This window comes from Stylophora pistillata, chromosome 7, assembly GCF_964205215.1.
Source record: "Stylophora pistillata chromosome 7, jaStyPist1.2, whole genome shotgun sequence".
Taxonomy (NCBI): domain Eukaryota; kingdom Metazoa; phylum Cnidaria; class Anthozoa; order Scleractinia; family Pocilloporidae; genus Stylophora; species Stylophora pistillata.
The window spans coordinates 29,825,717-29,853,216 of record NC_142525.1 but is presented as its reverse complement, the minus strand read 5'-3'; the positions used below and the strand labels follow the sequence as shown (position 1 = coordinate 29,853,216).

The window sequence follows — 27,500 nt, the reverse complement described above, 5'->3', positions numbered from 1 at the left end:
GAAGAGGTTCTCCAAAGCTTTCCGTAGGAGGGGCTTTCGTGGCCTCTGCTTCAGGTCCAGCATACAACAGAGCACGCTGATGCTGTTTGGAAATCATTCTCTGTCTGTTTTCTTTTTTTTCCTGAGAATTCAAATCAAAAAGTAAACGCAATAAAGCGTATCGTCAATTGCGAAAAACGAGAAAAAGTCCGATTCTTGTTGAATGTAGTTAAGCACGAAGAAGCCACTTTAAATATTGATCTCTGACGTTAAAACTTCCGGTTTTTTTCCTCTATTTATTGCTGGACATAAAAGAAAAAATAAAAACGTCATTTTGATTAAAAAACAATACAAAACAACAAAAGGGAGAATACAAATGTTCTCTGATAGAATCCGGCACGTTTAATTACCGAAACAAGACGTCTTGCACACAATGACGTAAGCATAAAACTATCACACCATCGAAGGCTATCTTTTCGAGTTCCTTTTGAACAGTTTCAAGCACACGCATCTGACACTCAGAAATTCATCAAGAAATATGGACCCTAAGCCAATACAATACGTGTCATTAGTCAGGTTATTTCAGTACTTTCATGGTTTTATTTTTTTTTTCCTGGTAAAAAGTCATTTCACATCGCTTCACCGTCGTCATATGACACCGTTTTAAAGAACTTCTATATACCATTTTCCTGTGCTCTCTTTCTTTCTCTCTCTGTCTTTCCAAAAGAATATCAACTGAATTTTTGAATACGATGAATATATGAAGTTCATACTTTTTGAACTGCGGTTATAGATACGTATGATGCACGATCCTCGCAGTAGAGAGCGCTATTTATGCAATAGCGAGAATCAGACCTGAAAAAAATCAGGCCTGTACGGGATTCGAACCACTGACCTCTGCGATACTAGTGCAGCGCTCTCAGTACCAATTGAGCTAACAAGCCAACTGGGAGCAGGCCGTTAAGTTGATTGAAATTGATTTTCATAGGCCAAAAAAGGAAAGAAAAACGGATTAATGAGACAGTTTTCGCTTATTAAAATTCATATCACTTGGCTTATTCTGTCGGTGGTATTATCTATAGAAACAAATAATTGATTATATTTTAAATATCCTACGGGTGTGTTTTCCTTTTTCTATATTCAAAACAGCATTTTTCAATTCTTCAAACAATACACCTACTCCATCATTAGCAATTCCAATTGCAATGATCCGTCCATCTTCATTCAGTAATTCTAAAAAAATTAAATTATGTTCTCTCTCAGCGACAACTAATTATCAAAGGAATGCATTCAAAGAGTGAAACGAAACCCTAATCTTTACGTCTCAGCAGTTATGACCAGCTTGAATGTAAGAAATTGGAAGACAAGATTTTCTAGAAAAATGTTTTCGTCATATTTTGCTTGGCGATTTAGATGGAACCTTAATGGCACAATAAGATGTTGACATTCATTTTCCACACGAATATTTGACTTTAGCGCTAATGGGCAAGACTTTAAAAAAAAGTAATAACTAATGTTCAAATTTGCATTTTTCTAGGTAAGTCGTACTTTTTGTAAATTCTTCGTTATCACTTTCCCATAGTGAAGGCTTAAGTTCATAGCCGAAACAGTGGGATTCTACAATATTTAAAATATTTTTAGATCTTTTTACCGGTTTAATGATTTTATATAGTTATCTCAAAGGATATTCAGATATTTTTCGCAAAAGTTCAGAGCTAGTTTCAATGAACCAGCACGGACAAAGGTGCTGACATTAGTCAAAGGCGTTGTGTAGCGAAAATGACATCCAGCAAGTTTTACACTTCAGATGTTATTAACAAGTGTTGTCATATTGCTGGTAGCGTCCAAGTGTAATATATGGCAAATACTATGTTCTGATTGGGCCTGATGGGTCCATCTTGCCCGCTTGGGATTGCCCGCTTTCATCCCGAAGAAAACAAATTGTTATGCATGTTGGCAGAATTTTACCCCAGTTTTACAATTGCCGTGCAAAATGCCATCATTCTGACATGCGTAGTAAGTGCGAAGGAGAAGCGACACCTGCCATGCAGCATTAGTAGTTCCCCTCAGAGTGGCTTTTGCAAAGTAAGTAGAACTGAATGTTAGTAGTGCATTGTAAGAATACATAATTTTTTAACATTCACTTAGTTGTCACAAATGTCAGTAGCAGAAAAATATAGATGACAACTAGTAGAGATTAATTACTCTTAAAAACCATCAACACAGGTAAACGTCGGAAACAGGATGCGTCCTTTTCGGCCGTTTTATATTCTGAGGATATTTATCGTGATGTGAAAAGAAACCTATGGAAACATGTCTGAGCCTAATAACCCTACCCCTACTAGAATGCTGACTGTTTTATATATCTTTATATATGGTTCATGACTGGAAGTTTATTTGTAAGAGCTCAGACTGTAGTCTACATGCATTATTAATTTCTATTTTTGTGACCACGTTATTTTGTTCATGTATTTTCATGATAAATGTTTGATCGAGATGTTTCCGAGGAGGAAAGCAAGCTAGAAAAAAGTACATACCTTTTCGTAGTATGTTAAAGGTGGTAAGTGTAACCTAAAACGATTTTATTATGATGGAACATTAATCGCCATTAGTTCACTGCAGCTGTTTTTGAAGAGACGATCACAATTACCTTATATGGAAGAATCATAAGTTTCCAATCAGCGGGAAATTTACTCTGAAAGCAATTAGAAATTAAACAATGAACTTGAAGAGGAAGTTGAAGAGGATTCTGAAATGTGAGGACCCGATTGACAAATGCGAAATATATGACAGAGTGCATGTAAGAACAAGAACACTTTTTAACTTCCCTTATATGCTAACAATTCAGTAAGAAAGGTGAGGTAAAGAAATATCCTGATAAATTATTAGCGTATCACAGTTATGTCTCTCAAAATTTTAAAAATTTAAATTAAAAGTGCTGCAAACAGGAAGATTACTTCAGATACAGTCAACACTCACTTAACGATTGTAACACCTTGTAAATAACCGTTTCGTCAACTCTTAGTCAACTCTTAGTCAAACTTTGTTCCACTGAAGTTTTCTCGTGGACGACTACTGCGCAAAGTTTTTAAAGTGACATCGATCATTTCTTATAATCAAATATATTATGCGTCGGTGGAGGTAACGAAATAATTTGGATATATCAACAAAGTTGAAATGGTAAGTCTAAATCCCACAGGGATCAACGAACGCTTTTCATTCCACTAACTTAATTCCACTAATTTATTCGTGTGTTTCTCGTTGCCATGTTCCCACAATAACGTAGCTCCATTTTCTGCCTTTAAAAGCACACACAACCCACAATTCCTCTATTCCTCTATTCGCTCCGACTAAGGGCTAACGCTCAGCTTTTGTAATCGTTACGGTGGCCAATTTACCATTTCAACTTTGTTGATATATCCAAGGTGTTGAAATAAGACTACTTCCTTCCTATAGGTTCAAACCTTCGCCAAATTGCTATTTTTAAACCATGCACACCGTCCACTGGTGTTTTCTAAGTAAAAAATAAGGGTATATCGGGAAAGAAGTTCACGTCACATCGAATAAAAACAGCAAAGCGTTCACTGATGACTGATGTGAACTATGTCTACGACTGTCTTAGCTTAAGTCAGTATGAACACCACAAATGAACAATCGCAATTTCTCAAAGTCCACGCTGTCACAAGTACAAATCGATAAAAACCTCACAGTTTTCAGAGCTACAGAACTAACGTTCTGAAGGCATAAAAATCTGTACACTAACGGCTCTACAATATATATGTATTTTTTCCCTCTCTCTCTCTCTCTCTCTCTCTCTCTCTCTCTCTCTCTCTCTCTCTCTCTCTCTCTCTCTCTCTCTCTCTCTCTCCCTCTCTCTCCCTTTCGGCGAGTATTGAAGCTATTTCTAGAATTTTTCTGTTGCAAAATCGTCTTACTTCTAAGATCTTGCCTCTAAAAAGCTAAATGTGTTTCCTGTTCGAGTCCTGATCTGTGTATTTTTTGCACTGACCTTTTGAGTGCGTGGGGAAAGGTTATCTACACCTGGCCAAACGCGCATGCGCAGCAGCAAATACCGAAATAAAAACAGGAAGGCCAATTTTTCTTAATAACTAAGAGATAAACTTTCGCAGTCAGAGAAAAAACACTAGTAAAAATGGATTTGAACTAAATAACAAAAAAAATGCGTGAAATTAAACTAGCTATCTGGTAAACTGGGCTACTCTGTATAAATATTCATAAATACATACACACATACATACATAGAAGGGTTAAACGGGATATCCATAAAACAGTGCTCGATACATATGGTAGAGCGAGTATAACGTGTGATAGGCAGAAAAAAAATCAATCAACTACATTTCATCCTTACAGACCTGTTTCGTGGTTGCCCACTCATCAGGGGATTTTAATCCCTTTTTAATCCCCATTAAAATCCCCTGATGAGTGGGCAACCACGAAACAGGTCTGTAGGGATGAAATGTAGTTGACTGACTTTTTTCTGCCTATCACACGTTACATACATACACACATACATACAAAAAAATATGAGTGACGTTCATGCACAGTTTAGCTCCAATTTCACTGACTCCGTTACCGCGCCATTAAATCTGATAAATCTTGCAGGTTTCATGCAGTTCGTGTTCTTAATTAATTGCAAATATTTGTCATGATATCATTTACATATAGATTACCGAAACAGTTGTGGAAACTAATTTGCAGATAATCACCGCCCCCCCCCCCCCCCCCCCCGAGAGGCAAATGGAATCATCCAGTCCCTGGCTATTTGAAATAGTTTATTTGATTGTTTGACGTTAAGTCAATACACACATTTGTTCATAAGAACGAAAACATCGATAAAGTAACGACGCATTTTTTCGCTTTTCCGCGCGGAAATCGAACTCAAAGGCCTTTTCAGTTTTGGAATTCAGTTTGCGCGTATTAAAGAAGGCTCAGACTTTGTTGTTCAACTCCAACGTTTCTTGGAAATATCCAAGAAAATGGAAATTAAACTACAACAATAGCAACAAGTTTTTTGTTTCCATTTCCTATCTTCAACTACATTAATTTATTTCAAATGCTTCTAATGCCTCATAAGTGAATTTTGTTTGACTTTCAAATATGTAGAGATAAAAAAAACATATGCAGAAAAATACGACAAAAAGGGACGTAATTTTTCCTTCCTCTTGAAACTGACAACACAAACCTTTGCGTTTTAAGACGCAATACGATTTCTATTCGTTATTTCAATGAATTTAGGACTCTGTAACTAAAAATTCTTGCCTGATCAGTTTTGAGGGTCGATCTTAAGTTTTCTTGAATTTCATTGTTAAAAAAAATATCCTTAAAATCTTTGAAGTTACGTCAAGGAAGTGCCCAAGCAAAAATACTTGATGGATTATAAAGAAAACTAAGTTTCGCGGCCCAATTCAAGGCATAGCCAGCGTGGCTACCGCTTTAACTCTTTATTTTAGTGCTTGTGCCATTACTTAAGAATTCACAGCCCCCGGTTAACTCACTTGGTTAGAGCGCCGGATTGTGTTGTGCAGGAGGTCGAGGGTTCGAGCCCTGGCCGGACCAATACTCGTGGTCTTAAAATAACTGAGGAGAATTTGCTACCTTTCTAAAATATCAAGAAATGGATAGATATTCTAGTCTTCTCTGATAAGGACGAATAAACCGTAGGCCCTGTCTCCTGCAGGTTAGGGGTAGGAGACGTTAATTTCCCACGCACGAGATTAATTGGCGGTGGATGTCCTCCCCTGGGGTGGGATGGGTGGGTTTACTGTGTGGTGGATGTCCTCCCCTGGGGTGGGATGGGTGGGTGTTCACAGGGCCGCATTTAAACTAGCTATCTGCTAAACTGGGTTACCCTGTATAAATATTCGTAAAAATAAATAAATAGTAAAAACACAGCATACAGAAGACCCCCGGCTACGCGGGCTTCTTAAAAAAAAGCAATGCTTTGATTTCGTTGATCGCAATATTTTTATCTTCGACGTTACGCGCGTCCAATTCAAAGTACAACTTCTGATTTTGTGAAAGAAAGCAAAGAATGGCAATCCATACTTATGGACAGCTTTATTATCGGGATAGTTGGTAATTGTTTTGTAAGTATGCAGTTATCAAACATCACGATTCGTTCTAAAATATATTTTTAGGAAATTGCTCGGGCAGGTGTAACTACTAAGGCTACACGCAAAGTAAATGGTAAAAATCTTCACTTGTTAAGGGAAAAATCTTCATTTTTAATAGGAAAAAGAACTTAAAGCATGTTTGTTCAGGTTCATTACTGACAAAAACGATTCTTTTACTTAAAGGAAAAACAAAACAAAAAACAGATTCAATTTCGTATCTGTCCTTTCATTCGAGGCCAAATATTGAGATGTTTTTAAAGCCTTTTTCTCGGTTGTTGGTCGCTGTGTCCTTAATGGCATTGTAGCACTTATACAAATGCTAAATTACCAACATATTTAATGAATTTGAAATACTGTTGTCATTCCATTGTTTCTGAAGACAGCGATACACAACGCAGTTTTATACATCGTTTAATTTGAGTCCTTGTTGCTGAAGGAGACGGACAGAAATACTCGTTAACTCTTTAACCTCACGAATGACCAGTATCTAATTTCTCCTTACAATATCACCCCTGAATCACACATGAAGGTCGGGAGAATTAAGGAAATGATCACCAACCAAAGAAGTTTTTGATTGTTAAACAAATTCTCCTCGTCAGCACCATAGGAAGTGTATAGAGAACAGTATGGAGAATATGCATACTGATATTAGGGTGTTGAGGGTTGGTCTAAGTGAAAGAAATGTTAACGAAACCTACTGATTTATTAGGAGAAACTGTCTGAAAATTTTATGAGAATGTAAATGCCTTTTTTTTTTCGTAATAGCAGTTAGAACGTATAGCTTTCTTGAGTAATTCGATGACCAGGTACCCCGAGTTATGTTCTTCTTGTTATCCCAGAGGATCGCCAGAAATTTCAAAAAGAACGCTAAAATTAATTACGTTTCGTGCGCGCCCCGAAATTAAATGATTCTGTACAATTGCATTTCAAAACGTCTAACACTCGTTTAAAATGTCGTATCGCTTGTGGAAATTTTTTACCTCTGTGATGACGAATATCGCTGTCGATGAGAATACAGACCACACTAAACCACTGTCGATGATTTGTTGACTTTACGGTTTAAAACAATATGAAAAAAAAAAACACAGCTTCGGCTTAACTCTAAAATAACTCATTCTATAATTCCTATTTTCTAATGGTGCAGTGAAACATTTTAAAACCCAATCTGTATCTTGCATGATCAATTGATAGTGTTGAAATACTTTAGCAGCTTTTTCAGACCAATTATCGTTCACGTTGTGTTTTCGTCTTAAAATGTGGATTTAGTTAAAATCGAAAAAAGCCCTTTTGTTGTGGTACTCCATAAATCCTCTCTGAACTAATTGAGTGTATAACAGAATAATTGGTGCCATGTAAATCCTCTCTGAACTAATTGGGTGTATAACGGAATAATTGGTGCCATTTTGGCCGGGTTGAAAGCACGAAAGATTTTTTTAGTAATGTAGTTCGAAGTCCATAATAGGACGATAACATAACGTCGAGACAAAAGCAATATCATCCTGTTTCCTAACAATTCCACGCATTCACTTGCACTTTGATCCTCTTCAATCAGCTTTATTTAATATTCATCAATCCAGTTTATCAGGGAGAGTGTGCGCCATTGTCAGCCCTGAAAGGTTTTTCTAATGACTCGAGAATTGTATGCGATAGAAACTGGTTTAGAAAAAGATCAACAATAGACGAGGCTTTTTGACAACAACAACAACACGTTGTAATTCAGGTAATTATGCTAATTTCTGTGCTTTTCTACTGAAAAAATCATAAAACTTGGGTCTCACGTTGCTTGGCACGCTGCTGTTGTGATCACATAAACGAGAACACATTGTAACATGAACTGAAATATCTGTATACGACAAAGTAGAAAATCTGAAGAAAATCTACCGCGAGGAAGAACTATGGTGCGGACTGTTGCAGGCAAGGTACTCGAGCTTTTCTTTTCTGATTACGTCGATAACTGGAAGGTTTCACGTCCAAATTCCAAACTTTCTTTGCAGTTGTTGTTTCGCGTCCGCAGACTTGCAGAAAAAGTGTGTTTTGAGCTCAGTTCAAAAGCGCAAATTTGTCTCTGACTTGCTGGGAACAAAAGGATCCTATTTTTAAACTAAGGGCGTTCTTAAGTGATAAATATCCTCCGCCACCAAACTGAAATACTCTCAAGTTACTGAAGTTTGTACAAAAATGTTTGCACGGTGTTCTAAATCGAATCAAAACCATCTAGTTAGTGCAATATGATATAAGACCTGACTTGAAAGATGGACCAGACTGCCAAAGCATTGGGCCGTAAGGCTGAGCGCATGTATCCCAATTAAACCGGGTCATTGAGTTATCAGGGAAAAGAAATGTTATGAAGCAATTTTAAATTAGTTCTTTTAAGTTCCAATTCTTCAATAATAATGTCGTGACTAAAACGAATTGGCATAAAAATATCACTAGATGGATATGGGATGCCAGAAGTTCAGTTCTCACCAGTTATCAGCTAAATATTGTCCAGTTTTTCCGGTCTCAAATGAGCTAGCGCAAGCACTGTTTGTAAACGTCGGCTCATGGGAAATTCTTGGTGGTGAATTTTGTTCGAAACGACAAGTTAACTTCCATGAATGCAGCCTCTTCAAAAACAAAAATTCAAAGGTATATAAATTTTGTCCGCAGTTGGACAAATTACTATCTCTCATGCATTCTTGTTGTGAGGAAAACATTTTGCATCCAGTTTTGGTATTTAGTTATCAAGTTTACCTTAACAATATATGAATACATCTTATCACGGATTTGGAAGACTTATAGATGGCAAGGCAGACAAAACTTTGATAAGTTCGATCCTTGTCGATACAGTGGGTACGCTGGTTATTCGTACACCTATATATGACAGTCAGTTACTACTACATAATAAAAAGGGAATCAGCGTATGCCGATAGCGGGGTAAGTAAAATCATTTTAATGCTCAGATATGGCATCATCCATTAGTCTTCGAAAAATAACGTTTCTCTCAAATATACTTTCAAGACAGTAAAGAATGTAATTTTACTCCAGTACTTGAGCGACTACGTGTCTGAAATGAAAAAAAAATTAATGATTTAAGAGAACAGAATAAATTGTCAGGTTTTAAAAGATCTGGAGAAACAAGCTACGTTCGTTGGACTAGAACATGAAGCGTTAAGGGAAGCCATTTACGATTGCAAGTAGAAAGAAAAACGTGCAACTCGTGCAAAGGGGGGAAAAATTGTTTCAAATTAAAAGTATTGCTTTCGAGAAAGTTTCCTCCCTCACGAAAACAAAACGAACCCAAGATTTTCATTTACTTTTGATATAAGCATCACAAACGTGGTATTTTAAAATTTAGCCCATGCGGAAAATCATAACGTCAAATAAGAAAAATATAATAAAATAAAATATAAAATGCGAAACACACATTGATTCTTCATATTGGACCATTTTTAACACAACCATTATGAGGGTTAATCAATTACTGTGTGCAAGATTAATCAAAGAGAATTTTACTAATGTAACAATATTTTTAACGAAATTAAAATTGCAAACGTAAGATATAGTTCGGATGAGGAAATTTGAAAGATGTAATTGCTTGCGGCGAGTCAAATATAAAACAGATGTGATTTTGTTGCTTTTAAAGTATTGATCTAGTTTTTCAGCCTTTTTCCTTTTTTCTTTTAAGTTTAATTATTTAGATGAGGTTCCAAGGACTCTCCTACTTCATTGTAAATAGTTTTTATGTAGATTCCTCTACGCAAACAGCTACAGCCGTTATTGTTAATGAGAAAAATATAAATTTAGTTCCTCATTTTCAGTCAACTTTAGCCAAGCAGATTTTGGTCTGTTCGATGTTTGAATTGTACTTGAAATAACACTGTAAATAACCTCGATCACTGATCGAAGCTAGATATTTTTATGAATCATCAATTCGAGATTGAGCGGGGGTCGAGGTGCATATCGAGAAATCCAAGCAAAATAAATGTCAAGGTGAGTTCGGAATTTTTGTATAATCGGCACTTGTAAAAATAGAACTCCTTGTTAATAAAAGAAGAAGAAATGAAAATCGATGAGGACTTTTTTGCCCCCATGTTTTGACTACGAATATGCTTCAAAATAATTACCTGTCTAATTTGTCATTTTGAACACTGAAGAAGAAGTGTGATTTAAGGATTTCATTTTCCTTCTCTTGATTGATGCCATCTCTGTGAGGGCTAAGAAAGCGGTTTTCTCATTATTGATATTTCAATTTCTTCACCGGATTTATTGGTGCTTTTTGATGAAAGATTTTGTTTTTAAATGTTTTCGACAAACATCACAAAATAAAATAACTTCCTTGGCGATTGATAACTGTCAACAGAGTTCGACAGGTCTCTGGTACACATGTTTTGATTTTGACTCTCAGCATATCGTCTTGCTGAAGGAAAAATATATTGATAGATGTCAATTTGAGTCAAGTTTAAGCGTGGAGGAAAAATATATCGATAGATGTCAATTTGAGTCAAGTTTAAGCGTGGCGTAAACCGTGGTCCAAGAAAGCGGCTGCGTCATTACTGATATTTCATTATCTTTGTCCGATTTATCTGTGCCTTTTTAATGAAAGATTTTGTTTTCAAATATTTTCGACAAACATCACAAAATAAAATAATTTTCTTGGCAAATGATAACTGTCAAGAGAACACGACAGGTCACTAGTAAATTTGTTTTAATATTGATTTTTAGCATATCGTCTCGCTGAAGAGAAAAATATATTGATAAATGTCAATTCAAGTCGAGTTTAAGGCGGGGCTTAAACCGAGGTCCAAGAAAGCGGTTGTGTCATAACTGATATTTCATTATCTTAATCGCATTAATTGGCGCAGTTTGATGAAACATTTTGTTTTTGAATATATTCAACAAACATCACAAAATGAAATAATTTTCTTGGCAAATGATAGCTGTCAAGAGAACGCGACAGGTCATTGATGAATATGTTTTAAAAATGATTGTTAGCATATCGTCTTCCTGAAGAGAAAAATACATTAATATGGAGAGATTAAGTATCCTCATAATTTTCTCTTAGTCGAAAACCAGTTGAATGCAACGATACTGGAGACAAACTTGGTCTTCCGTCATTACGTATGAACTTCCACAATTTGCGATAGTCTGACCATGTACAAGAAGAAAATTCGAATTTAGTGCGGCACTAAATTCTTCAAGGAAACAACGTTGTATGCCAGCCACTTTGTTTCTTTAATCTTTACACAAAGTAAAAGCACTGGCAGGAAATAAAACTACGTTTTAGTGAAGAGATCGTACTTGCAATACAAAGCGATCACGGTTAAACACCCTTTGAAATAGTACATAATTGAGATTGTGCATGAAGTGCAATTTTCAGTTCAGAATAACGATTTGAATACTCAAAAATCGGCGAGGTTTTCTTATTTAACAAAGAAATTGGTAAATACAAGCTTTAGTTCACAAGCTTTTAATCGCGAGTGTCATAATCTCCATAACATTCAAGACAAAAAGTGAAGTTCTTAAATTGTCAAAGCTACGATTGCGATAGATCTCTATCGTTTCAAAGTGAAAGTGATGCGTGCAATGATCGTCATGAACTTGGCAGTTTTTCCATCTTTGTCTTTTCTACGAAGTTCTTTCTTAGTCCGGCATCGCTTTTAGCAGTATGTATGCCTTGATAATTTAGAAATCTTATCTATTCTCGATGAAAGAAGCGTCCGGTAGATTTACAACCATACTTTTCCCACGATGATTCGCTTTTATCGTCGGCCTTTGTCCGCCCTATCTCCGTCTTGTTAAAGAATAGCGGAGATCTCTCTCAAGATCCAAGGTCAAATGCGAGTCAGTGACTTATTCTTGAGACGTATGGCATCTTTATACTATATAGAACCATTTCTATTTTTCAAGCTCAAACATGACTTATAGATTTAGCCGAGTCATGGTAAAAGACCTATAGGGCCGTCCCAGGCTCCGAACTCCTAATGCAAGTGAACGCTCTTTATTAACCCTTGCAACAGGATATCGTACCCACGCTAAAGCCCTAGAGAAACAATACAAGAAACAAACAGAAAACAAAGGACAGAAACAAAAACAAAAATTGTTTTTCAGTCTAAAAGACTCCACAAAATTTTCAGTTGAACGCTAGCGCTTGAAATCTAATGCGTATAAACTCTAGGCACTGCATGCGAGAGTATCTGACCAATATTTGAATCTAAGGATTTCGAGATTGCCCCTACGAAGAATCTTGGTTTGAGCTAAACGAAGATCAGCTGGAACAAACTTACTGGGCGGTGACCATCAGAGACAGGTCTTTGTTAATATATTCTGAATTCCAGTTCATTTACACTGTTAGGAAAAGAAAAATGCTCGAGTTCATGATATTCGTGAAAATTACTTTATGTAAAAGGATTCCGAGGCCAAAATTGTGCTAAGTTACTGCACTTTTAACACAAGCTCAACGTGAAATGATAGCAGATCAAATGCGAGTAATCTTGTTGTTTTGAGACCGGTGGAGCAGGTGTTAGGAGATTTGAATAAGACGCAACTATCAGAAATTCACTCAAATTGTGTACATTATCCAAGGGAGAACTAGAGGGTTTCTAACCTGCAAAGACGGGAGTGTTTCGAAAAATGGTAGGTTATTTAATTTTGCCAGCTGCAAAACCTGCGATTTTTCAAAATATCGTTTCAACTGAATTTTTAAAGCGGCTGAAGTCATAACATTGGAAAAGAAAGCTGATAGTTGGCTTAGTTTGCACCATAAGGCTTCGAAAGAGCCGTGTTCAAATTAATTTCAGTTTTTGCAGTCTTCAGATTAACAATAGCTCAGCCATAGAAACTGCTTATTCATGTAAACTTGATATAAAACAATCGACATTCGTGTAATTTAATACCCTTTTTTCTGTACCTTCACAAATCTTGAAATATGTCCATGAATTACACCGGTTAGTTGTTCAAATCTTTATCACATTATACTGCTTTCCATCAAAAATGTAAAGAAAAATATCCTCGGTAGTTAGTCGGTGTGCTAAAGCTTTTAAATGGCTTGGTAAGGTTCCAAGATTAGCATTCTTTTTCTCAAATAGAAACACATTATTCGTGGATAATAGCCCAATTTAAATAGTAATGCAAGTAATGTTAGAGGCACCATATAGCACAAAGCCAGAGGGTAGATAACCATTTCTCTTGTTACGTCAAAACGATTTTCGAAATCAATGGAAAACTCAATAGCCTTATGTATATATACCTGTGAAAGGAAAAACAAGCAAAACCTCAGTTTTAATTAAAATCCTGACACTGCGAGCATTACTCTCTCCAGCAAGTAAACAGAATTTTAAAAAGCTGATTCAAAAGAAAATATGGGATGCTCATCTATTATTATGCTAATCTTTATCTTAATGTGTGGTTTTTCTTATCTCATAGAGTTCTGGCTCAAAAGGGAAAACATTTGTTTGGATTAAACGTTCTCAGCTTCCACCATCCAAGAGTCAATTTGAGTCCGCGGGATAGTTCGCGAGAAGACGTCTGGTCTGAGACATTTAATGATTTTTTTCCGAGTATTTTAAAAAGTAGGCAGATGGCGGATTGATCCACAAACTAGACCTGGGGGCGGGGATATATTTTAGCAAAGAATAAACAGGTATTATTTTACTACAATGCGTACGTGATGCCCTCAAGTCACTCAGATAACTTCAAGTTCATTTGAAAGAAAAGAATATTTATCGTACTCAAATATGGAATGCTTTTTGATAGCCTGAACTGGTGGTAAAGTTACACAATATATTTCATTCAACGACGATTCAATATAGCAGACATCAGAGCTGAAATCAAGACTGAAAACTCTTCACAAACTTCCTGTAGCTGAAGAGGAAATATTAAAGACTTCTGGCTTAAAACGGGATGCTTTCAAACACTCGGTGGTAAAGTGACTCATCTTAGATTACATACAACAGGGACCCTACAACTAGGAATTCAACGGCAAACAATTCCGAAACAAACAAGCTCCAAATTTTCCTGAGAACTCATGATAAGTGACCATATTTTTAAGACCTTTTGCAAATAGAAGAGGTAAAAAGATGAGTGCTACTCCAGAGCCTGAAAAGAAAATCAATAATACATTTGCCGAAACAGAGCCAGAATCCTTCAATAATGTTCCGACAGCTGAAGGAATAGCTGAACCTCTACCAGAATGGTCGAAGGCGATCGATGAATGGGGAATTATATGGGATTTTCACCAGTATGGCTTAGGTGCAATATTTGCCTTCGTTTTCTTCTTGATTGTATTTTCCCTATGGAAGCGATTCAAAGGAGCTCGAATCCTCAAACAAAACAGGGTACCCATTGTTGTTTTGAGTCTTCTGGGGCTGTTTTGCGTCACGAGAAGTTTGTTCCTCTGCATGGATGCGTATCACTGGCGGAAAACTGCACCATATTATGTGATCAACGTTCTTTGGGGTATCGGACAGCCTTGCATCATAACTGCTTACACCCTGATGTTTATAGTGTTAAGGAACGCGTTAATACTCAAACAACGGTTTCAAAAATGGTACAACACAAAAAACATTGCCTTAGCAACGCTGCCATATTTTTTCTTCGCGTTTGGGGCAGAACTTGCAATTTTTTTCGTGCCTAAGTTCAAAGGCCTCGTCTTTGCTTGCCAGGTTTTGTACATTTTATTTGGTTTTTCCCTTACGGCGTTTTACTTTATGATATCGATTTTAATCTGGAAAAAATTCAAACTGATTGACTCAACCAAGCGTTGGGCTACGGAGCCAGCGGAAAGTCATGGATCGCGCACGCGTGCAATTCTCCGCACGTGTCTCGCAGCGGTCTTGGGCGGCGCTTTGATTTGCGTTATGCAAGTCTACGCAATGGCGGGCGTCTATGGCGTTTTTTCCGATGCGCGCTTCGTTTCTGCGGGGCCGTGGTTGGCGTTTCAAACAATATTTCGTCTTGTGGAGATTTACATGGCAGTTGTGCTGTTTTACGCCGTCAGTGCAAAGAGCGTTGCAAAGAAAGGTGAAATGACACCGACCACGATTGTGTCTGCGGAGATTCCTGAGAATGTTAACGCTGTCGAATTGCAAAATGTTTGACTAGCAAAAGATTTTCCTTGCTGAGAAACAGGAAAACTAATGCTCAAATTTACTACCGATGAACTCAATGGTCGTTTTAGAAAGAGGGAAAAGCTAATTTTGTTATAAACTCATGTAATTGTGTTGCTAGACTAAGGACGTTTGGGCACAAAAACTAGGGGTGGGTTTAACTTGTGAAACAAAGATATCAAGTAATGCATCAAACCTATGTGCCCCGTATAAATTTCAATCTGAAAACACTAAAATGATAAATTTTCAGTCCATCTTGTGTGATGGATAATGATTTCTGTCCTAACCAAGTACAATGAAACTAGTGGTTGAAGCACTTACCCGCTAGACTTGGGCAGTAAAAAAATTTATCTGGATTAGATTGGATTTTTTTTTTAAAATTCATTGGGCGTAATGTTGACAAGGCCCTAAGTGGCTGAAAATATTTTCACGAAGTTAATTAAGACAAGGTTTTAAAATACTTGTTTATGACATATTTTCACTAGTATTAGTTTGCTTTTGAAGAAGCATTACTTAACAATTACCTGGATTGTAACCTTTGAGGATAAATAATAAAAGTCCTTTGTTTATACTGGCTTTCGAAAACAAATATATTCATCCTAGATATAAGCGGTAGGCCCTGATCAGTGTTAGTTCCTACGAAATAAAAGAACTTATTACAGTCGTGTGTTGCGAAAAAACCACTTGGATCCCAAAAACAAAACTGAACAACATAACATGGAAAGAATAAAGACAAATAACAGTGACAACGTGAAAAGAGGAAACGAACGAAAAAAGAAAAATCCAGCAATATTTGTATTGCAGAGGAACAATCGCTCAGTAGCATGTTACAACTGGTTACGCAAGCGGAAATCCAGGCTTGGGATTCAAAGCGAACAGAGCTGCTAATTGATTCATGCTCTGCAACTCATTTGTCATCTAAAACTGAAGAAAGCCCAAGGAACTGGACAACGGTCTATCGAACTAAATGCCGATCGCGGACAAAACCTTGAACACAATTTGTAACAGGCGAAAGATAATTTTATTCTTCCAAATATTACCACCTTACTTTGAAATAAAAACCTCCTCTCACTTCAGTCCTTTTGTGATGTTTGCGGTTTCATCTTTTTCATCTAAATCATATACCGAGATATGTTTTTGTTTTCTTATCAGACGCTATTAATAGAGAGAAAAGGGATAGGAGCGGTAGGATATATCAGCTTTTGTTGAAAAAAAGTTTAGATTTAGGTTAGTTGTCTCAAAAGTTTTTTCCACGTATGTAAGAAGAGTTCGACACAGCATCATCATAACAAATCTTAAATAACGTTTTCATTCATCCATAAATAATCAAAAGCAATTAGCTTTTGAAATAAACAAGGGTCTATTTTTCCAATTTGATTTTAACTGGGTGAGCCGCTGGTGTGGCTCCCAATTGACTAAGTCTGATATTACCAAACAATCCCTGCTTTAAGTTTTTAATGAGGAAAGCAATTTATAATCTTGTTTTTGTGGAGCTAGTACAATCGCTATGACAGATGGTTGTTGACGCTTTTTTGTTGCATGTTACGCCATTTACCTCATAAACTGCATCTGACGGGAACGATGTTTTTTCACAGCTTCGACTAAAAGCTGTATTTATCTTGTTTGATCGATATTCAGAACTGTGGCAAGATGTTTTGAAGATGTTTCAGCCGTTTTCAGACTTGAACATTTGACTGAGCGAACACTGATAAGAGTTCATTCCCTGAATAGAAACCAATCTATACTTAGTTATTACAGTTAACAGGGAAAAAAAAGGCTTACACCGCGAAAACGACTTCAATCGACAGATTGAGGTTAGGAAATTTATCGCTCAGTACCCTTCACAACAATATGACTCCAGAACCACAAACTGCAAAACCAACGGCTAAGACCGAAACCACTCCTAAAGGAAAGTACCGCGGTTGGGCCGAGGCCGAACCATCAGCTGAACCAACGACCGAAACTCAGCCAGAGTGGGAAAGGGCTGTGGAAACTTGGAGAGTTAGGGATTTCACCAGTACGGACTCGGAGCTTTTATTCGGCGCCATCAGTTTACTAGCGTTTGTGACGCTGGTAAAAATCATTAAAAGGGATGGAGGAGCTCGACAAAAGAAAGTGTCGATAGTGGTGCTGACTCAAATCTTCCTTTTCGGTTCAACAAGATGTCTCTTTCTGTGTATTGACGCGTACCTCTCAAAGAGGCTTGTTTCAGCGAAGGTGATGAGTCTTATCTAGGAAATTGGACAGCCTTGTTTGATTACAGCATTTCTGCTGATTTTCCTTGTCAAACAACAACAAACATATGAAACATATGTATGAACTGCGGTTATGAGACGTATATGTGAACGATCCTTCGCAGTAAAGCACTATTTGAGCAATAGTGAAAATCAGACCTGAAAAAAATTTCAGGCCTGTACGGGATTCGAACCACTGACCTCAGTGGTTCGAATCCCGTACAGGCCTGAAATTTTTTTCAGGTCTGATTTTCACTATTGCTCAAATAGTGCTTTACTGCGAAGGATCGTTCACATATACGATTTTCCTTGTGTTGCGAAATGCTTTAGTGAGATTTAGCGAGATTCCAAACCTGGTATACGACAAGAAACGTAGCCTTTGTAACTATGCCCTACTACATCTTCGTGTTTACAGCCAAAGTGATTGTCACTTTTATTCCCGCTTACAGAGGCTTACTACTAACTTGCCAGATAATAAACACACTCCTATATATATCAACCTTGGCCTTCTTTTTCTCATACATTTCCTTCCTGATTTGGAAAAAGCTTCGCACTGTGCGAGAAGGTTCGTCGAAGACTCTCAACAGAGCAACGCAGACATTTTCTGTTTTCAAACGTTGCGTAACAGCCAGCGTATGCGGCTTTAGTATCGACGTCATGCATCTTTACGCTGCGGTCATCGGCAACGGCGCTTTAGCCCATGCGCAATTCATTTCGCCGCGGCCTTGGTTCGTTTTCATGACGTTAATGCGGTGTCTGGAGCTGGCAATGTCCTTACAGCTGTACACGATAAGTGCACACAATACCGCTAGTAAAAAAGCTTGTAGGAAGATAGATGTGGCACCGATGACCGTGATACAGCCCAAAACTGTCAACTATTCGGAGATAGATGACAAATAAGCATTGAAAGAGCTAGACCACAATCTTCAACACCCAAACAACGCTCATAGATAGTACGGCTTTATCTAAAATGCCGAAAATGTCGAAAATAATTTAGCATCAAAATAGTGTATCTCCCTTTGCAGTTTTACAAACTTTCGAGAAACCTCAAGCCTGTAGATGCTGTCATGTAGACTACTGGGCAGCGGCAGAAAGGTGATATAAATATTTCCATATTGGACGTCTTTTCCAGGAGGGTATCTTAACCAAACCTCTTACCTTAGGCTTGTAAGTCTTCTTTGATTTCTGGTACATTTTTAATCGTTTTTAATTGAATATAGATACACAGACTGCATTTTTCCAAGTCTTACTTGACAAACAGTCAAGATAAGCTAACGCGACAAAATGCGTAATTAACTTTAAAAGTATCGACAACAGTATAATCAGGCAATAGTTCTTGAATTTTGTCTTCAGACTAGTGTACAAAGATACAAGCAAAAATTTGTAGTGAAAACTGTAGTTATAGCATTTTCTCCTCTGAGCTGCGTTGATAGTAACCAAATTAGAAATAATCGTGTAGACCGATTGTCCAAGAGAGAATTATCCTGACAGAGACTGTTATCGGAAGAAGCGACTCGGACGTTTCGACAACCTTAGCAGACGTCATCATGATAATCAAATAGCCCATTTCCGAATTACCCTTGGCCTCATTTTCAAAACGAGTCCTGGTGCTCATCCTGTCATATGATAATAAGTTTTCATTCACATGCAAATTAAACTCATTTTCACAAGAATGGTTGAGCACCAGGCCTCGTTTTGAAAATGAGGCCAAGGGTAATTCGGAAATGGGCTATTCGAGTGGATGCGACCATCTTTGCTTTTACTGCTGGTGATGGTCCAAATTTAAAGTAACTGTTAATAGAGTTGCCAAAGACACTAACACTGACTTATAATTTTAATTTTATTGTTATATCATAGTTGTATTTTATCTTTGAGGAATAAAAGAAGCTTGGAACAACATTTTTCCTTGGTTCTTATCAATTTTTCTCTTTAACAGTTGTGGTTATTCCCCCTCTGGCTACGCACTGGAAGATTTTCGGAACCAAGAAGGGGAAAAAGGAAAAACAATTACCCTAGGATACATGTCAATGTTCGATTCGTCCTAAAAACTTGTTACACCTGTTTTTCAAATCTCAGTATGATTGTCCGTTTAAAACCAAGGAAGATGTTGCACTTCAAAAGACGAAAATTTCACTCAGATATTAAGTCTCAAGCCCTCAGCAAAGCATTGACGACGGCCTTTACATTAAGGCTCTTCAAGTCGCTGTAAGTCTGTCCTGTGCCCACGAACACAATCGGCTGGCCAGTGGTGTATGTCATGGAGATAGCAGCACCAACCTGATAATAGTGATAAAGGAAGCGATAATTAAACTTCAAAGGTGGTGAGCAATGTCTAGTGGCTTAGTAAAGGTGGTTGCAGCAAATTTAAAGATTAGACAAGTGCTAAACCGCGTAGGTCTTTCTGGACCACATCTCGAGTGAATAACGTAAAAACAAAATCATGGACGACCTAAAAGGCCGATAAAAACAAAGGAAAATATTACGAGTAGTCTGGACTGTCGTCGACAACTCGAGTTCGGTCTTCCACCCTTCTTTCTGCTAGGAAAGGAGCGCGGGGTCATTTCCTAGACAGCGGCTGGGAAAGGAAGCTTAAATCACAAGGAGCCGATTGGAACTAATACTAAAAGCAACGACCCGCCTGAAGGGCGGGAAAATGCTAGGGGCCATGAGTTTTCGAGACCAATCACAGACTCAGGCCAAAGAAAACCAAAATCATTCACATCCTGAAACAATTAGATCTTAAATTGAAAATCTCTTTGTAGCACATTAAAATACCTTATCATCGATGGTGTCAAACTTGGTGAGCACAATACCATCGATTAGACGTGGGTTATCAGACATTGAAAAATCTGCCAGAGCCTGGTTAAACTTCTTCAACTGGTCCACGGCTTCATTCCCTACCAGGGCCTCTCCGACAAACAGCACCAAATCAGGACAGTTGAGTTTGATCAACTTAAAAAAAAAAAAAAAAAACCCAAAAACGTAAGTAAAATATAAATTGTTCTCAGTAGCCAAACTGGCAAGCAGCACTTATTGAAGTAAAATATTCTAAGAGGCGTTTTATGTAACTGTAATTGTAGCCTTCTTCTAAGAGTTGTACAAAAGTACTAAAAGGCTAAACCACGCCGTACTTCACTCTTCTTACATTTACTGTCATTTTTTCGTTTTCCATTTAAATTAAAAAAAGACAAAGGAAGACAACAAACAAGAACAAAAGCTGTTTACTTTGGACAAAGCTCGCATCAAAGGCTCATTGTCCTGCATTCTTCCAGCCGTGTCAACCAACACAACGTCGATGCGTTGTTCCCTGGCTGAAGTACAAACAGATATCAAGGTGAATCAGTACAAAAGGGAAAATCACATCAAAGAGAGAACTCGAATTATAACAGCCAAAGTAAAGCACGCGTTCTGATTGGTCAATGCATGGTCCACCATTTGCCCATGGGCGTACACTGCTGAAGTAACTAGTTTTCCGCGCGCGCTTGTTTTTTCTGGTCACGTGAGACTTGTTAAATAAAAGAAAACTCTTTTGCTACAATGTATCAATGTTATGTTATAAAACAAGTGGTAAACGCCACAGTGTACACTATTGAATTATGGATGCACTTGGGAGGTTTGCTAAGCACTCAAGAACCGCCTCCCGGTTAGCTCAATTGGCTAGAGCGCTGGACTGTTGTGCGGGAGGTCGAGGTCGATGATTCGAGTCCCGGCCGGACCAACACTCAAGGTCATAAAAAAACTGAGGAGAATGCGCTACCTTTCTACAAGAAATGGATAGACATTCTAGTCTTTTCGGATAAGGACGAATAAACCGTTGGTCCCGTCTCCTGCATCTATTAATTAGTTAATTTGGTTAGGCAGCGGACGTTAAAGAACCCACTCACGAGATTACCGTGATGTGGTCTGGCCTGTTTATTGGGAATTGGGGGGAAGGGGGCATCTTCAAATAGGTTTCCTTCGATTGTTTGTAAACTGTTGATGCAGTCCGGCCAAAGTCCTCCGAGAAGTGTCGTGATGCGCATTTGATCATATCCACATGTTAATTTGCGCAATACAAATATTAAATTGTTTGTTGTTGTGTTGTTAAGAAGCTAGAGTCGCTCTCAGCTATCGCCTCGCGCGACTCTTACACTTCTTTCGTGCTTAGTAACCTCCCGGGTGCATCCATAACTCAATAGTGTACGCTGTGGTGTTTACCATTTGTTAAAGTGATACACTTGTTGAGTGAAGCTTACCAAAATTGATAGCATCCATGGCAATAGAAGCTGCATCTTTACCGTAGCCTTTCTCATACAGTAAGACAGATGGAGGTCCACTGCCACCAGCTGGGGGATGGAGAGCGTTAAGGTGTCGTACATGAGTCCTGAGCTGCTCCACAGCACCAGCACGGAACGTGTCACATGCGGCAATCATGACACGGAAACCATTGTCAAGCAGCCAAAAGCAGATCTGAAAACACAAAATTACAAAGAGAAAGAAGGTTGCATTTAGCGGGTAGAAACCAGTCGAAGTCTTAATTTTTTTCAAGCTTCTGTTTTGCAATTTCTTTACTTGTAGCACATAAAAAATAATGCCACGTTAGATTTCAAGTCTTTTCCAATCAATTGACAAAAACAAAAGAAATGTACGTGTTCCTTTAAAGTGTGCACCGTTACTAACCTTGGCCAAATTGGTTGATTTTCCAACACCATTTACACCACAGAAGGTAATAGAAAACGGCTTGCCACGTTTCTTAGCATCCATTGCATCACGCAAGATGTCAATTCTTCTTCGCGGCGACAAAATCTGGACCAAAGATTCTTCCAAGCTTGCTTTCACTGTTGATGTTACACCTTTCAAGAGAGAGTGTAAATGATAAGTAAACAAACATGTGAACTTAGGTAAAACTTTTCTACACTTCAGCGGACAGAAATTTCATCTTAGTCTTTATACCAGGCTGGGCACATTTTAACTTTTCCTAACGACAAGCTGGGCGCTTAAAATAATCAATATTGTCTTTAAATATTTAGGTACTGTTGAAGTATTAAAAGAAAGCTGATAAGCACTAACAAATGCTGGGAAGGGGGGGGGAGGGGTTCCTTAATAATAATAATAATAATAATAATAATAATTTAATATTTATATTGCCCAAATTAACATGTGGATATGATCAAATGCCCATCACAACACTTTTCGGGGGACTTTGGCCAGACTGCATCAGCAGTTTACAAACAATTGAAGGAAACTTATTATGAAGCCCCTTGACTTGTAAAGCTTAACCTACATTTTGTCTCGTAGAAAACCTTGCGTGATTGTTATCAATACATGCTCTTACCACTGAATGTTCCCAACACTTTGCCCTCCAGTTTGGTAGCCACTGAATCACATAACTTCTCAGAAATATCAGCTGCAACATTCTTTGCTGTGAGCACCAAAGCAAGACAAACAGATGTAATTTTAACCCTTGATGACTAAGAGTGACTAGCATCTAATTTCCTCCCTGATTATATCCCCCTGAATCACACATTAAGATCAGGAGAATAAAGGAAATGACCACTAAATAAAGAAGCTCTTGATTGTTAAACAAATTCTCCTCGTCAGCACCTTAGGAAATGTATAAAGAACAGTATGCAGAATATGCATACTGATGTTAGGGTGTAAAGAGTTAATGCTAATGTTGATTGCCTCAATACCACATATGAATAAGGGCTGATAGTTTTGAAAGAAACTGTTTGGGGCTGCGTTGGTGGGAGTAACGAAATAATTTGGATATATCAACAAAGTTGAAGTGGTAAATTGGCCACCGTAACAATTACAAAAGCTGACGTTTCGAGCGTTAGCCCTTCGTCGGAGCGAATAGAGGAATTGTGGGTTGTGTGTGCTTTTAAAGGCAGAGAATGGAGCTACGTTATTGGTGGGAACATGGCAACTAGAAAAACAAGAATAAATTAGTGGAATGAAAAGCGTTCGTTCATCCCGGCAGTCTAAATCCCACAGGGATCAACGAACGTTTTTCATTCCACTAATTTATTCTTGTTTTTCTCGTTGCCATGTTCCCACCAATAACATAGCTCCATTCTCTGCCTTTAAAAGCACACACAACCCACAATTCCTCTATTCGCTCCAACGAAGGGCTAACGCTCGAAACGTCAGCTTTTGTAACTGTTACAGTGGCCAATTTACCCCTTCAACTTTGTTGATATATCCAAATTATTTCAATACCACATACATGTGCATGGTAAGACTACCTCAAAGAAAACATGGCATACTCCTTCATTTTGGACTTCAGCAAACCAGGGTATTGATAAAAACTCATTACCAATTAGATGCTCTTTCATCTTATCCAACACAGGATTGATGTCCTCAAGAGAGAGTGTCTTCTGTCCGGCCAAGCCTTTGAAGAAAGAGAAGAGTCCCCCACCAAGACCAGAGGACCTGCTGTAACAGAAATTAATAAATTATCACAGATGAGACAACCCTGAAATTGTGATTAATAGCTGGAATAGTATTGAAAAAAGTGTTTTTGTTTGAAGGTGTTAGAGGAGTAACATTGGTAGGTAGAGCAATAAAAAGGAAAACAATTTTCTAAGTAAGATTAATGAAACATGGTGCCATGGAGTACATTGCCACTGCTGTTTGCATATGAAATACCTAAACTCAAAAGTAATCATTTTTTTTTTTTAAACTCTAACCCTTTATTGAAGGGATAAAGTATTGAAGCACAAAACAAACAAAAAGTGGCAACTCTCAAATTTTTTTTCGTGTTATAATGAAAGGTCTTGAACACCAGTAAAACTACATCAAGTTTCATAAGATGGGTAGTTTTGATATAAAATAAAGCAAATATCAAATTATGCATTGAAATGTTAAGGCAAAGGGCAATACTTTTTGCACACCTTTCTTCAGCAGGCTTGCTGACTACTTCCTCTTCATCTTCTGACTCAGACTCATATTCCATTGGTTTTATCTCGCCCTGCATTGTTCCAACCATGGGTCGCTGTGAGAAACAGTGAAAAGAGGTTTACTCAACTTAAGTGCTAGAGGGTAACTGAGGGTATTGCCACCCCCACCCACCCCACCCCACCCCACCTGGACCAGTTGCCACTCCTCTACAGGGTTACCTCCCACTTTGCCAGTACTTTTTTACACTCTTCAGAGAAAGAGGTATCGTGAAGGAAATTGTGTGGCCTAGGAATACAACACAAGTTATCAAGCTTGAGCTCAATCCTGACCAGGGATCAAGAGTTGCCCAGTGCACTCACAGCTTGGCCAAATGCAGACAAACCTTGATTTAGATGTTTCATTTTTGCTGATGTAATTGTTCATTTCCTGGACAATCTTTCAGTTAGGATAGAAAAATACCTTGTGCTAAGTTAGCAGAAAATAAGTGCATAGAGAGAAATGATCAAACAAAACATCCAAATAGTATTTCTCATTATCTAACCAGACTATCAAGGTCTTCTTCTTCATCATTTCCATTAGTTTGGGTACCATTACTGTTACTGTAGTCCAAGGTCTTTCCTTCCTGCGTAGTTCCTGCATTGTCCCACCTTCTGGCTTCCTTTTTGCGCTCTTTCTTGGCTGCTACTGTTGGTGAGCTCTTGCTGTAAACAGTAGCAAAGCTTATGTACTTGTCCCTCTAACCTTAAGATCTGACTCATTCTTTCTACTGTGAATAGCTCTTAAGAGTCAGGACAAAACCTGATTAGAAAACTACAACTTATTACTACAACTTTGTCTTTACACCATCAACAACCTGACTTCTAGCTTAAGTATTCACAAAGCAAACACAAAGAACAGCTAAACTTTGAGGGACTCTGTTTACTGGTGGAATGTACCGAATGCAAACTAGAGATTTTGAAACCAAAAGCACCATACAGACTGTTTTTACAACTATGAAAACGTTTGTACCAAACCAAGTCAGCAGAAATAAACAAACCTGACTGCTGGACCCTTTGTCATCTTCTTAATGAATTTTTCACGATTCAATCTGATCATTTCCTCACTTGTGGGATCATTTTTGCTTTCAGCTGAGGGTTTCTTTCCATTGGATGGCTTTGAATCAACTGTTGGAATCAGTTTACAATGTTATTAACAAAAATTATTTGAAACATAGTCTATGATTTAAGTTATACATACTGTTAAGGTATTTGCTGAATAATGTATGGATATTATAAGGTGAGGTTATGTGTAAATTACTTCTAGGAATTAAAGGTCTCATTTACCTGGGAAATGTGGTGACCTGTGTATGGGATCAACTGAGATTGTTTTGGTATCAGGGAGAGTCCTATACAACCACTGAGAGGTTGTATGTACTGGTATGCTGTCAAAATTGTGAAAATACAGAAATTAAGGAAACATGATCTTACCTTCTTCCACATGTTCCGCCTTTTTGTTCTTAGCGCCACCTTTCTTTCCAGATTTGCCACTTTCTTTATTCTTCTCATTCTTATCAATCTTGAGTGAAGCCACCGTCTTCTGTGACTTCTTTGATTCTTCAAAGGTTCTCATTTTTGCAGGGGCTTGTGCCTCTAACTTGCTTCTTAATTCTGCTTCCTTGAGCAATCTGTTGAAATCTTCATTAAACTCATAATTTCTCATAACACCTGCCTCAAGATCATCTTTGTATTTGTCCCTAAACTCCAGCTGGATGTCATTCAGTAGTTTATCCACATATGACAACTGTAACGTCTTCTGAAATGCAACCTAAGGATAAAAGGGATGGATTATAATCAGTCTCGATTACAAACCTACATAATTCTTCTTCTGTTACATTATAGTTTTCTGATAAAGATGTAAAATGGTTAGAAATCTTATGGAAGAGTCTTTTCATGACCACTAGTTGTGGACTGTATAGGGAACCAACAGGGTTGCAATGACCTAGGGAAATAGGGCTTCCCATTAATCAAAGGTTAAGATATAGCAGTTTTGTCTTTCAATGCGCTCAAATTAAAAAAAGCCTCTTCCCTCAACGCAGAAATTGAACAAAAGAAAAATTAATAATTATTAACTTAATAATTATTGACTTATATTGCACTAATATCAATATACATTTTCATTAGTGTAGAAACTAAAATGTTACAAAAATCTCAGTGAAAAAAAAACCACACAGAGAAAAGAAAAAAATTCCAAAAATAAAATAATATATATGCTAAATATATGTCAATAAAATATCTAAAAATGTACAATAGTGTAATTTAAGTACAAAACTATATATAATCTAATCTAATGTAATTCAATATTTAACAACTAAAAGCTTCTTTAAATAAATAGGTCTTTAAATTTTTTTTTAAAGGATTCAACAATTTTGAATTTCTAATATAATATCGAACAACATTCCAAAGTTTTGGTGTGGCTGTTTGAAAAGATCGGTCCCCGAGTGTGTAGTACATCTTCCCTTTTGGTAATTCCAGTAATATATCATCATTACAAGATCGTAATCTGTACCTTCCAGGGGTCTTTAACTTAATTAATTCTAATATATAATTAGGCGCAAGCCCATAAACAGCCTTAGACATGATCAGAAGGATCTTAAATAAAATACGTTGACGAATAGGCAGCCAGTGAAGTTTAAAAAGTAATGGAGTAATGTGACAATATTTACTAACCATGAACATCAACCTTGCCGCTGCATTTTGCACTCTTTATAACTTATTGATTTGATAGCCTGGCAGCCCAAAATATAACTACTGCAGTAGTCGATACGACTATAAATTAATGCATGAATTAAAATTTCAATTGATTCTTGTGTTAAATATTTCCTTATTCTACGTAAATTATATGATGATGAAAAGCTGTACTACAGGTTTTATTTATACGAGTGTTCATTGTTAGTGATGGGTCTAGCCACACCCCTAAGTTCTTAACTACTTTACTTGGTGTAATCTGGTCGTTTCCTACACTGAGGTGCGTAGTTTTTACTTTGGCCAGTTGTTGTTTTGTGCCAATAAGTATCAGCTTAGTTTTATTAGAATTCAAATGAATAAAGGCTGATAGTTTCAAAAGAAACTGTTTGGGGCTGCATCGGTGGAAGTAACGAAATAATTTTTGATATATCAACATAGTTGAAATGGTAAATTGGCCACCGT

The 27,500-nt window shown here is 37.5% G+C and overlaps 4 protein-coding genes across 10 annotated transcripts in view; 2 read left to right on the top strand and 2 right to left on the bottom strand.

The window, feature by feature from the left end:
- LOC111320709 (uncharacterized) overlaps window positions 1-1,875 on the bottom strand; it is a 4,512-nt gene extending 2,637 nt beyond the window's left edge. Inside the window, exon 1 of the mRNA XM_022923382.2 lies at window positions 1-1,875. This exon is cut by the window's left edge and continues 2,637 nt beyond it. Within this exon, the coding sequence (XP_022779117.1) occupies window positions 1-97 (97 nt within the window). The 5' untranslated portion in view covers window positions 98-1,875.
- A 146-nt stretch (window positions 1,876-2,021) lies between these two features.
- LOC111320746 (uncharacterized) lies at window positions 2,022-15,773 on the top strand. Of its 6 annotated transcripts, none has more exons than XM_022923434.2 (2): window positions 2,022-2,064; window positions 13,518-15,773. In XM_022923434.2, the coding sequence occupies exon 2, from the start codon at window positions 14,171-14,173 to the stop codon at window positions 15,188-15,190; it is 1,020 nt and encodes a 339-aa protein (XP_022779169.2). In that variant the 5' UTR covers window positions 2,022-2,064; window positions 13,518-14,170; the 3' UTR covers window positions 15,191-15,773. The 6 variants fall into 6 exon arrangements, with proteins under 6 accessions (XP_022779169.2, XP_022779168.2, XP_088583683.1 ...); XM_022923433.2 differs by lacking the exon at window positions 2,022-2,064 and adding an exon at window positions 7,675-7,833; XM_088727557.1 differs by lacking the exon at window positions 2,022-2,064 and adding an exon at window positions 7,878-8,032.
- A 1,277-nt stretch (window positions 15,774-17,050) lies between these two features.
- On the top strand, window positions 17,051-19,332 carry LOC148727403 (uncharacterized). The gene is made up of 2 exons (XM_088726483.1): window positions 17,051-17,216; window positions 17,774-19,332. The coding sequence occupies exons 1-2, from the start codon at window positions 17,051-17,053 to the stop codon at window positions 18,331-18,333; spliced, it is 726 nt and encodes a 241-aa protein (XP_088582609.1). The 3' UTR covers window positions 18,334-19,332.
- The window catches only part of LOC111320754 (signal recognition particle receptor subunit alpha), a 9,418-nt gene continuing 1,173 nt past the window's right edge, over window positions 19,256-27,500 (bottom strand). The window contains exons 3-13 of one of the 2 annotated variants that reach the window (XM_088727553.1): window positions 25,782-26,118; window positions 25,352-25,478; window positions 24,857-25,016; window positions 24,309-24,409; window positions 23,732-23,850; window positions 22,748-22,834; window positions 22,093-22,265; window positions 21,669-21,882; window positions 20,659-20,744; window positions 20,209-20,385; window positions 19,256-19,710 (exon numbers count right to left, since the gene is read on the bottom strand). In XM_088727553.1, coding sequence (XP_088583679.1) covers window positions 19,582-19,710; window positions 20,209-20,385; window positions 20,659-20,744; window positions 21,669-21,882; window positions 22,093-22,265; window positions 22,748-22,834; window positions 23,732-23,850; window positions 24,309-24,409; window positions 24,857-25,016; window positions 25,352-25,478; window positions 25,782-26,118 — 1,710 coding nt within the window. In that variant the 3' untranslated portion in view covers window positions 19,256-19,581. The remainder of the gene's footprint in view (window positions 19,711-20,208; window positions 20,386-20,658; window positions 20,745-21,668; window positions 21,883-22,092; window positions 22,266-22,747; window positions 22,835-23,731; window positions 23,851-24,308; window positions 24,410-24,856; window positions 25,017-25,351; window positions 25,479-25,781; window positions 26,119-27,500) is intronic. The other variant, XM_088727554.1, reaches the window with a different exon arrangement.

Coding starts and splice junctions, on each gene's coding strand:
- LOC111320746 (XM_022923434.2), top strand. CDS start 14,171: ATGAGTGCTACTCCAGAGCCTGAAAAGAAAATCAATAATACATTTGCC.
- LOC148727403 (XM_088726483.1), top strand. CDS start 17,051: ATGACTCCAGAACCACAAACTGCAAAACCAACGGCTAAGACCGAAACC. Junction 17,217..17,773: donor GAGAGTTAGGGATTTCACCA/GTACGGACTCGG, acceptor AGTGAGATTTAG/CGAGATTCCAAACCTGGTAT.